The sequence below is a fragment of the Olea europaea genome, chromosome 4 (assembly GCF_002742605.1).
Source record: "Olea europaea var. sylvestris chromosome 4, O_europaea_v1, whole genome shotgun sequence".
In the NCBI taxonomy this organism is placed as follows: Eukaryota; Viridiplantae; Streptophyta; class Magnoliopsida; order Lamiales; family Oleaceae; genus Olea; species Olea europaea.
This window is the reverse complement of record NC_036240.1, coordinates 14300175-14311386: the sequence shown is the minus strand read 5'-3', so window position 1 is coordinate 14311386 and position 11212 is coordinate 14300175. Positions and strand designations below refer to the sequence as shown.

The 11212-nt window shown below is 35.8% G+C and overlaps 1 protein-coding gene across 3 annotated transcripts; it reads right to left on the bottom strand.

Moving 5' to 3' along the window:
• Position 1: 1 nt before the first annotated feature.
• On the bottom strand, positions 2-10783 carry LOC111393716 (ubiquitin carboxyl-terminal hydrolase 5-like). Of its 3 annotated transcripts, XM_023019391.1 has the most exons (15): positions 10382-10507; positions 9647-9717; positions 8764-9015; positions 6622-6766; positions 6460-6519; positions 6270-6365; positions 4403-4783; positions 3398-3538; positions 3139-3309; positions 1744-2001; positions 1516-1664; positions 1264-1424; positions 846-1182; positions 481-751; positions 2-388 (listed from the first exon to the last, which is right to left on the bottom strand). In XM_023019391.1, exons 3-15 carry the CDS (start codon positions 8964-8966, stop codon positions 212-214), a joined length of 2550 nt encoding a protein of 849 aa, XP_022875159.1. In that variant the 5' UTR covers positions 8967-9015; positions 9647-9717; positions 10382-10507; the 3' UTR covers positions 2-211. The 3 variants fall into 3 exon arrangements, with proteins under 3 accessions (XP_022875159.1, XP_022875158.1, XP_022875157.1); XM_023019390.1 differs by lacking the exon at positions 9647-9717 and having other exon boundaries at positions 10382-10780; XM_023019389.1 differs by lacking the exon at positions 9647-9717 and having other exon boundaries at positions 846-1424; positions 10382-10783.
• Positions 10784-11212: the final 429 nt, after the last annotated feature.

The following is an 11212-nucleotide window of genomic DNA, read 5'->3' as shown; positions in this document are numbered from 1 at the left end:
GTTGACATACGGTAATTCATCAATCGCCTAGTCTTCAACAAGATTTAACTTACAAGACCATCTAGTACTCAAATACAAAATCTCATCCGAGATAACTGTTTAATCCTAAGATACTGACCTCGGAATTCCTATGGACTGTGAAGGTCTGAATATTTTGTAATAGATATAGCTTTAACAGTTTCACTATAAACAAATGATGTCCACCTCGATTTCAGTTATGGTAGTTCTGGCATTCGCCGGTCGAGTATGCACCATTACTGGCAGAAGATTTATCTGAATGCACCCTCCTGTAGAATAGCACGTAAGCAGCAGCTGATTTTACGTCGTCTTCATTGATTACTGATATGTGGCTGTCATCGAAGTTGTACCACCTATTTTCATTAAGAAGCTGCATATAACAGATTTGAGGTAAAATATAAGGAATCTATGTTCAGCATGATATCAGGAATATTAAAACATTACTGAAAGGATATGGCACACCTTAATATGAGCTGTATAGTGCCCACTTCCCATGCCACCGTAATGATTTGTCAAGGCATAGAGTTCATAGATCTGATGTGGGGTGTTCTTGTTGGCTATGTAACTAGTCACATCGAAGTCGTGAATTGGAAAATTTACAAATGTGTCTAGCTTATGCTTTATCGATCTGCTGTAAGAGAACCTTTTTAGATGAATAACCAGCACTTCGGGAAGCCTCCAAAGATCCAGCTTCTTGCTTGCTTGGCGCCTCTCCTTGCATTGAGGACAATACCTTCTCAAAAAGACGAATAAATTAGATGGTAAACTTACGAGATAGATGTAGAGAATTGCCCCATTCTGGCAAAATAGCAAAAAAAGAATCTTACCACATGTCTTCAGGGACCAATGGCTCTTCACGTAGAAAAGCTTCCAAACAAGTGTATAAGGAGAGAGGTTCACTTCGAGCTTTCTTGTTTACATGCCCATATTTACAAACTTCTGGCAAGGTTTCTAAGTGGCTGGTATCGTAACTTCCCAAAAGCTTTTGTGACCAATCAGCAAATACAAGGATCGACATAGACGATGATGACAACTTAACCACCTTATCCTCACCAACAGTTAAATCTATGCAAGCATTATTTTCATCAACCAACTGCAGCGGAAGTTTATGGAAAGTCACTGATTTTAAACTGCCACTGTAGGATTGTCTTGCATTGGCACCATCTGAATCGGAACAAAATTCAGTAGATCCAGTGGCATGAAATTGATTTGATGTTGCCATGGGTGCGTTAGAACAATTAATACCTGGATATTCAGTGCTATTTTTTCTTAACATTGGCGAGAGCATTTTGTTTACCATCAGCTGGATATCACCTCTAGTTATAGTTTCATCACATGAGATGGGAGAAACAAGAGGGGTCCCATAAGGCTTCCACCCCATAGTGCCCTGAGAATTACCCGCGCCCCTAAAAAACATAGAAAAGGAGAAAAACACAGGTTATCTTAAAATAGCCAGTGAAGCACTTGGCATTACACACAAGGAATAGTTCTGCTTACTGTTCTCCCCTGCGGTGTATCAGTTGAAGAAACTTAGTTTTCTTCAAAATTTTTGGTATCTTGTAGGCAGCAAGGTGGTCATCATCTTTTATGGAAGACAACGATATCAATGGATCCTCCAAAAATCGGTAAATCAAGTGGCCTCTTATCTACGAGCAACACATAAAGAAGATTTCAGTTATAAGTTGTGTAAATAAGTGTTTCCGAGAATTGATTTACTCTGCAGACCTCAGCAAGCAGGAGCTTTTCGTTGAGTTGCAAAGAACAAGCGTTGCTCAGTGCTTGGATCAAATCCCTGCAACGTCCCTGCTTTGAAACACTTACAGTGCAAGCAGCAGGGAGGGCACTTCCGTCGCAGGTAAAAACAGTTACCATCATACTACGAGTGATGGTGGATTGAAGTGGCAAGGAAAGATACATGAATGGATCAAATGTAACTGAGACTTTATTACATGCAGGACAGACCAGAGTCGATTTGTATTGCCCCTGCAAAAATGTGATTTGCACATGAATTCCAAAACAATGAGAAGGTAAAAATTTGGTTGTCCTTGATCGAGTACAGACATGCTCCAGTCTCATTACAAATTCTCATTTTCGAATGCCTGAGAAGACATGTTTCAAGGGATCTGATTTTCCTTGACAATGGTGTACATTTGATTTTAACAATGTTGTATGGAAGATTCTGCCAAGCGTAATTGTCAGTTTTTTTTCCTCCAGGTCCAGCAAAATCACTGTTCTTCCTACTCTTTTACAAACAAGTCAAATGCAGTCCCATCTACCATTAATTATGAACAAACTATGCAATAAGACAACGTTTTCAACAGAGTGGATAGATATGAAATAAGTCGTTTCCAGAGGCTATAGGCCATACTTTAAAATTGTGATGGAAAATTATAAGGTATTGAACCGGAGAACATCTAGTTCCATCCTCTTTCCCCAGCATTTTTCAACAAAAAGATTATTTAAATTGAATTAAAATAATGCATTAAAGTCTATATATAATTGTCACTGGCTTTCTGACTAAGCAATGCAATTGTATATTTAGCATTGCATGCATGCACTACACATAGGCAGAATTTCATACAGCTAAGCAGTCCAAAGGGGTCATCCAACAATTGCTCACCGTGTAATAAAAATAATGTATATCAAATATTAGTTACCACATGTGTAAGAGTAAACAATACTTTAGCTAAATGGCGTTTAACTACTAAGAAAACAAATGTTTCTATTGGGTATTTAGCAACAATTTGGTGGTGAAAGAAAGGGATCTCCAGAATGGTACTGCTGGTTTATATTTCAGAAGTCCCTTGATTACTGTATTATGTATTCCAGTTATCACAATTTTCTTGAATTAGTCTACGAACGACCTCATTTTCTTTGATGATATTGTTTTCAAATCCAGTGGGGTAAATGAACCAAATTAACAAAATGGCCCCAAACAAAAACACAGTTACAAGACTGTTAAAAGGGCTTAGACACAACATTATACTATATAAAGCCGTGAGACATCATAAACTAAGAGCATCAAATAGCTACGACTCCTCTCTACAGCATAAGTAACTAAAAATTATATAGAATTATTCCAAAATGTTAGTTCTATACCATCATCACTGTGATACTTACTTGGCACACATCCACAATTATGGAATCATTACGAGCAATGTGATTTGCCCAATACTCATCAGCAACTTCTTCATCAGGTCGGCCATCTGCATCTCTAGATTTGATATATGGTTTGTGTTTAACACGATTTAAATCTTCATGAAGTCCATCCAACAAAAATGCGAGGAGCTCCTGCATAGAAAAAGGTGATTATTATAATTTTTAACTCCGCCAATTAACATTAGCTTGGAGTCATGAAACTACAGATGAAGCACTAAACCTGAGAATCATGTTGACTGCATCCACTAAATTGTGGTGCAAAGCGAGCAAGCTTTGCTTTGAAGGACCTGGGGGCAACTGGAGTTCGCCCTGGTGCCCACAATTTTCTAAGTAACTCACCAAATGCTAAAGCAAGCTCACCCTGCATGTTAAAACAATGTCAGAAAAATGGAAACATCTTAAAAAATCAATCATATTTATAGCTCAAAGCACTAGCTAAGCTGACTTTCAAGGCATTTCGTACACATCATTAACAAGAGAAAATGTCAATTCAATATGCACACTGCAGATAGTGAAATGCCCAGTCCAAGACTAGTTTCCTGTAAATTAAGATTAGCCACTTCAATCTCTGATCAAAACCCAAATTTATAACTCTATGATCTGCCCAGATGGAATGGAAAACAGTGGATGTATCTAATAAAATTGCTGGAGTAAAGGAAGCTTTAATTGCACAACTTCTTACACTGACAAAGCCACTAATGGCAGGTCAGCAAAGTTCTCCTAGCTTTTTGCATGATTTGAGTACAAGACCTTCAATTACTTCTATATTAGAGAAACAACAAGAAGTCACGTAAGGGGGTTAAGGCTAAAAGGATAAAACAACACGACTTTCTTTTTTAATGCAATAGAAAAGATTTATTATTCTTTTCTTCATACCATTAATTTTCATAACATCAAGCTAAGATGAGTAATCATGAAATAGCTAAAAAGTACAGACATAACTTAATGGTGTTCAAGCAACCTAATCACTGCATATGGCATAGATAAATTATCATTTGAGATCAACCCATCAAGCAGAAAACAAGAAAAAGGGAGTTCTACAATCCTCAGCAGTGCTTTTGCAAGAGTAACATGACATGCCAGGTGGCATAAAAAAAACAATGGAATTATTTCACTGACAAAACAAGCCAACATTTTGCATGAATTCCTCTATAATACGACAATGACCCTGCTCACCCGTATAAACACAAGTAATAAATTCATCATTGTCGTGAGTGAAACTTACAACCATGCCCAGAGGATTCTGACGGTTTATTTCTTGATGATAATCGTCTCGAAAATATCGTGCAAATTCCGGGGTATGAACTAGACATTGTATTGCACTGTTCATAAAGCAAGTATTTCCAAGATTCAACAGTCCAGTTAGACCACAAGAAGATCCCCTTGTACTAACACCACTCGGTCCATATGCCTTCTCAACATTTGCATTCTGCAACAACTCTGAATTACCATTTCTTGATGAATATTTGTTAACATAAAGACCTCCAGCAGGTAACGAACTAGACTGTGAAGCAGCAACAGCTAAGGCTCCATTGTCTGCGGATCCATTCTCCTGAACAGGACTCGCGCAACCACCAGTTTCACTATTGAGAACTTCCACTAAAATCTGATTTTGGCCATTGCACAACAAAAAAAAATGTGAAATGTCAGAATAATGTACAGCATCACATAATATATGATAAAGAGCTCTATCCCTACAGACCAGGCAAATTTGTCAATTGAAAGAAAAAGTGAACAACAATTTACTAACATGAGTATCTCTCAGTCAAGTAATCCTAGCCAAATGTATTCAGGCAAACAAAAAAGACATGTATTATTAAGTGGCTATAATTAACTCTGTACACAAAATCCAACCAAGAAACTAGGGAAGAGGGTTCAAGAACAAGTAAACCAAGTCATCAAGTACCGTATTACACTAAATAGTACAACAAAAGCATAATGAAACAGATGAGTAGTAGGACCATAAAAATGCCACATCACTAACTCTTTTGATACAAAAGCAGGATAGGATAGGTTTCTATGTACAGATAACTGATTGTAACAAAATGACTGAAGTAGAGATCAAATGCATATTTATTTCTGGCTGAATGAAGTCATATTCGTAATCATTATCAAAATCAATTCCTTTTAAACTTCTTTATTATATGAGAAGTAGGTGTTCTAAGTGCATGGAAGTACAGGCAGTAATCTCCATGTTAGTCACTGAATGTAACCAGCGTCCATCAGATGATATAGTAAGAAAAACAGGCACCAATGAAAAACAATCTGGCGCAAATTCTGCAATCTATCAGGAAGAAGATACGATAAAAAGAGACACTTCTCAGCTTAATCAGAATTTGAATTCAAACTGAACACGAACTTAATTCACAATCAAGAAAATATAGAAAACCAATGGTAACCAGATGAGACTGAAAGGCTCCGGGAGTCACAGATTCTTGAGAACTTCAAACTTTGAGTTTCTCAAAAAATCCAATAGTGGCAACGGAGAATAGCTCATGCATCGCTCAATTCGGCAGCGAATTGGAATGGCCAAGAGGGCTGCAGTACATTTTTTAGGCAGATATTGTACGCTCTTCCAGCGGAAGGTGCAAAAGACCAGTCCCCAGGGTATAGGCTACATGATATTTCTCCATTTCAAGAATCGAGTATATTCAAAAAGGCCACCCTTGTGAATCCCCTACCCACAAGACAAAACCCCCCCCCAAAAATAAACGAAAATGAATTACTGATATCTTAAACCTTACTCCATTGAATGAAATAATAATCTCACAACATAAGTTACTCGTCAAAACAAAAATTATGCAATAGACAATGAAAACATTAGTAATAATCAATGGGAGAATAATTTCATGCGGATATTAAAAATTGAATTTCTATTAGAAAACTCTTGACAGCTTGGCAACCATATAGATAAATTAGAACATCAACAAGTGAGTATGACTAATGGAGATGAGCCAAGTATGCGAGGCGGTTCAAAACCAAATACCATATAACAGCTTTGCATAAAACGTAAACCTAATTATAAGAAGCGCTCTCCTGTAGCAGAAACAGCACTCTATGAAATCAAAGTGTCACAAAATAAAAACACTCACATCCTGATCCATTTGTATATTTGCAGCATCGAGTGTCTTTTCCATGTCATTCATCAAAGCATGCCTCTGACAGCTAAAGTAATCCCATATATATACCTAATGCAAGAGGAAAAGAGTTAATCATAAAATAGCAAGATGTCTTTAGAGAAAAAATGAAAAGATAAGAATAAAAATTTGAGGAGTTCTTTACTTGCTTAGTTTTGAGATCAAACATCTCACAAGCTCTTCTGTGAAGTTCACCAATAGTTTCCTGCCAAAAGAAATTCAATTCCTTCAATACACATAATTACGCATAAATTGGAGATGTCAATAATTATTATCCAGCAAGAAGAAGGGAACATGTCGATCAAACCTTTTTGCTTATTCTTATTGTAGACCGATCACCTTTTGACATCAGATGCAATTGAAGCCGTAAAGGATAAACTTCTACAGACAATTCTGTTTGAGAAAGACCGGAGTCAATTACCTTTCGAGCCAATACGGGACCACCTCCATACCTAAACCAAGCAAACAGAGATTTAACTCCTTATTAGTTTCTCCATCAATGTTCATTATCTTAGCACAACCTTGCAAAAGAGCAAAATTGACTACAAAATTATCTGAACAACAGCTGAATTCATTACAGATAAGGAAAAGTAATTATTTCTTCTCTTGGATTATACAAAGTAGAATCCAAATTTATCGGGAAGTTGCTTTTAATTATTAAAACCAAGTTGAGCTTCTGTAGAATATCCTTTAATTTTAAATGTTCCAAAGCCTCTATGATAGACTGATAGATTTACAATGAAACAGCTTTACTTCAGTTTCAGCATCCCATTAATGGACATGTTATCTGTCATGCTCTAAACAAAAGGGTCAAATGGACATAATGTTGGTGTGACGGCCACTAGTAAAAATTCATGCTGCACGGGAAAAATTAACCAAATAGCAGCAACCCATATCAATTATGTTTATAATTAAGCAGACCTTACGTAAACAAAACATAGATTAAGGGGTTGTTTGAAAAAAGCTTTTGATAAAAGTTGATGACAATGTTAGTTGAAAGTTGATAAAAATTGTGAATCCCATAAAATGTACGTTAACACTGAAGTTCGACCAGATAATAAAATTTAGAAATTTTTTATCGAACAAGCACTAAATCACATTCAAGGCTCAAGCCAGAGAAGGTTTGCACAATAGACTCATGATGTTAACAGGTAATCTTTGTCTAATAAAGTCAAATTTTAGGAAATTACAAATAGTATAGCTTTCAGAATCCAAAGTTGGTTCAATAGGCTTACTCAACTGACCAGCAAAACTATTGGGTTATGCTCCAATGTACGCGAGTCGTTCCTCCTTCATGTACATTAGAGCATAATGGTTGACATGAGTTAGAAATGTGAACAGCCTTGTATGTCAAACCATCTAAACTCTTTTTAAAACTGAGTTTCTAGGTATATATCAACAGTCAACCTTAATATAAAACAGAAGGTGAAGTATCTTAGAGAGAGTTTTTTATTTCTTCACATGTTATTGTTGAACACCTCGTCTAAAACTTTAAGATGTTGGAGAGAGAATTAATCCTTCAACTCGCCCCATACACATGTTGTACTCATAATTGGGTGTCTGTAAGGCTTGAAAAATCTGCAAAGTTGACAGAATGTATACTTCACCTGGTGTTTCATATGCAATGCGGCTGTAGAGTATAAAACTGTTTGTCAATTATATTCTTCAGAGTTTGGTGGTTAATGAGGGCAAAGGAATCGCTTTGCTCAGAGGAGTGAGAAAGAAGGTGTCAAGAGATGGATCCTCTTTATGTAGTTTGGAAGAAACATAATAAGACAGTTTTAAAGGAGGAAAATGTATTTCCAAGATTGAAGTGTGTGTAGGTTTCCTTTTGCTTTTCAGAAGTTAACGTCGTGTGTATTCATACCGGACTAAACAAGATTTAACTAGTATGCATATCTTTTTCATATGCTTCTTGTATTCAGGTTCTACCCCTTTCTGATTCGTGATCAGAAGAGGTTATGCATCTTTCCCACGAGTGAGTAGGGGGTGTGAGTTTCAGTTAAGCAGGGTATGGGTTAAAACTGAGAATTGTCTACCAAAATTCACAACCCCCCCCCCCCCCAAAAAAACAAGATTTGTTTAAAAAATTCCAAACCCCCCCCCCCCCAACAAAACAAGTCTTGCAGCAATCTCGTGTTTAACCTTCCTGATCAAGCAGAATTTTTTCAATGATTTAGATGATAGTACCAAACTTGGGATGAATTTTCTATCAGAACTCATAAGAAGACAACTTGACTATGAAAAGTCAGCTATGACACTTATCGTGCCCCCGGAGGAAGTGAAAACTTCATAAACTAACTTAGTTGTTATAAAATATTTAGTTATGTACGATTATTTTAGCAACTTGGAGAAGACGGTTAATGAAAACCTGTTACAAAAATTTAAAAAAATAAATAAATAAAAGGAATGCCCTGGCATCAATCCACATAATTTCAGTTCTACTCACCATGAATATAATTGATTCCAAACTCCTTCAGGAAGCAATATATAATCGGTGCCTTCAACTAAGGTATCTTGAAGCTCAATAGTCTTAGCAGAATCCTCAGATTCTGTCTCATAAATCAAATCTGAATTTTCAATGCACCGAGGCCTCGCCGATGCACTTGAGCCAACTGAATTGTGATGGTCAGAGAAAGATCCATCGTTCATCACACTTGTTTGGCTTTGATTTACATATTTGAGCCAATCTTGCCACCATCTGTTAGCACCATTAATAAGTAAGTCTCAAAGAAAATAATGGTCCAATAGGTATTTTGACCCAAAATGAAAAATAAAAGGACTGAAAAATCATCAAGAACATGAAGCAGGGGTAATGTGTGCTCAAGGAACACATACAAATTTAGGATGTGCGAGGGTTTGATTTTTTTGTTTCTATTTATTTTGTTTATGTTAATTAATTTCCGTTGTTTCTTCATAAATGAAAAAGTGTTTGTTATTTTGTTTTCTCGAAAATATTTTATATGGAACAGTATCTTGCTACCTTATATAATTACTTCAACGCAACTTTGACCAATCCTATTACAACAACAATATTCAGCCATTTTAGTGGGATGTTTTAGTTAATTTGTTTCTCGAAAACCAATTTTCAACTGGCCAATCCAAACACTATTTCTTATTTTTCAATTTTTGAGTAGAAAAAAGTCTACATAATTAAACTCAATCAGTTTCTTTCATGCGAAAGGTCACAGTCAACGCCCTAAATTTTGACTTGGTGTGTGTATATATTGGATCCAGTTATTTATTTTATTTTATCTTTTGGTAGTTTCTATGGGGTTAACAAAACTCATCAAACTAAAATGACAAAGAATGTAATGAGGATCGAGTAAAACCTGATAATTTTTCCTTTACAGATCCATCATATAAATATTATTTGACTCGGAAAGCTATCATTTCATGTATCCTGAATTCATGAACATAATTCAAAGTGATACAGCCGGGAAGAGAAGAAAAAGAAGTTAAAACTGCAAATTGTAAATCATCTCAATCTGTTAGAGAGGGGCCACACGTTTTTATTAAGATATTGCCTTCAACAAGCCCCTTCACGAATTCATTTTCTGATCAATTCTAACATGTGCAAAACTGTATACAGATAGAAGGCGGTGAGACTTGAATCCACGTGTTTTGCCTCTTTACCATATTAAACATCTCATTTAAAAGCTTAAGATGTTACTGTTAAAGAGGGGCTGCCCATATTCATTTAAAAATTATCTTCAACACAAATAAAAACTTTCCTTTTTATCTATGAACACACCATACTCCAAACAAAAAAGTAATTTTGCACCATATCAGTCATTGAGAAATAATTCAGAAGACAAGACGATTGAGATTTCAAAAGGGCAATTACATCACTCCTGAAATGAATAAATACAATGGAAAAAACAATTAAATTATTTTCCAACTGACATTAAACCTTAACGCTCTCTAATCCATAGCAACCTCTGGTTGAAATTTTAACACAGTCCAACAAAACTCCCCAAGAAAAAAGAAAAAAAAATTAACAAAAAAGAACATCGGAGATATCGAACTAAAATTATATAGATCCAATTTAAGAGCAAAAAGGCCACCTTTGCGTAATCAGATAGAATGTGTCGCCGGCTTTGGTGTGGGCTCCTGATGCCGTAGTAATTTCCCTGATGATTTGCTTTTCTTCCTCCGGCGTCAGCTGCACCGCCACACTCCCTGCCATTTTCACCTTTCTAAACCTACCTTTGTGAGATAAAGTAGATAAAAACAAAATTTACGCCTTTTGGTAAAAATTGAAGTTTAGGGTTTGAATTTTTAGGGCAAGAGTTGAGATTTCATTCTAATGTCTGTTCACAATATGCTGGCAGTGAGAATGAAGAGTGAAGCGTTTTGGGGGGTTAAATACTGCCAGTTCGTTTTGAAGTCAGCACTCACCTGATTTGATGAATTTTCAGGCAATACTATTGTTTTTTCAGAAGATTGATTGGGACCAAAATTCCCATTACATTTAGGTTTGGCTCTTGGAAATAAAATTAATCTTCAATTAAATTGTATAGATTATGATCGTGCTATAATTTAAGTTGATCGAATATATTTACCATCTATACATATCGGAAGACACGCAGCTTAAAATCACTATCAAACAAACATTCCTCAAATTTAGAGATTGTCGGTAGTATTTATTTAAGATGAAACAGTATATTAAAGACACGTGTTTCTCGATAAGAGAGAACACAATTTTAACAAGTTACATTTATAATGATCTTCACTAGTCCTGCCACGTGTAAATTGAGGAAAAAAAATGATAATTGAACAATACAAACCAGTATTTATAGTTCAATTGCTACAGGTGCGCAGAATAAAGATTGAAGAAACATGTTATGTTTGATATACGTATTATCTAAGTCAAACATTATTAGTTAAATTTAACT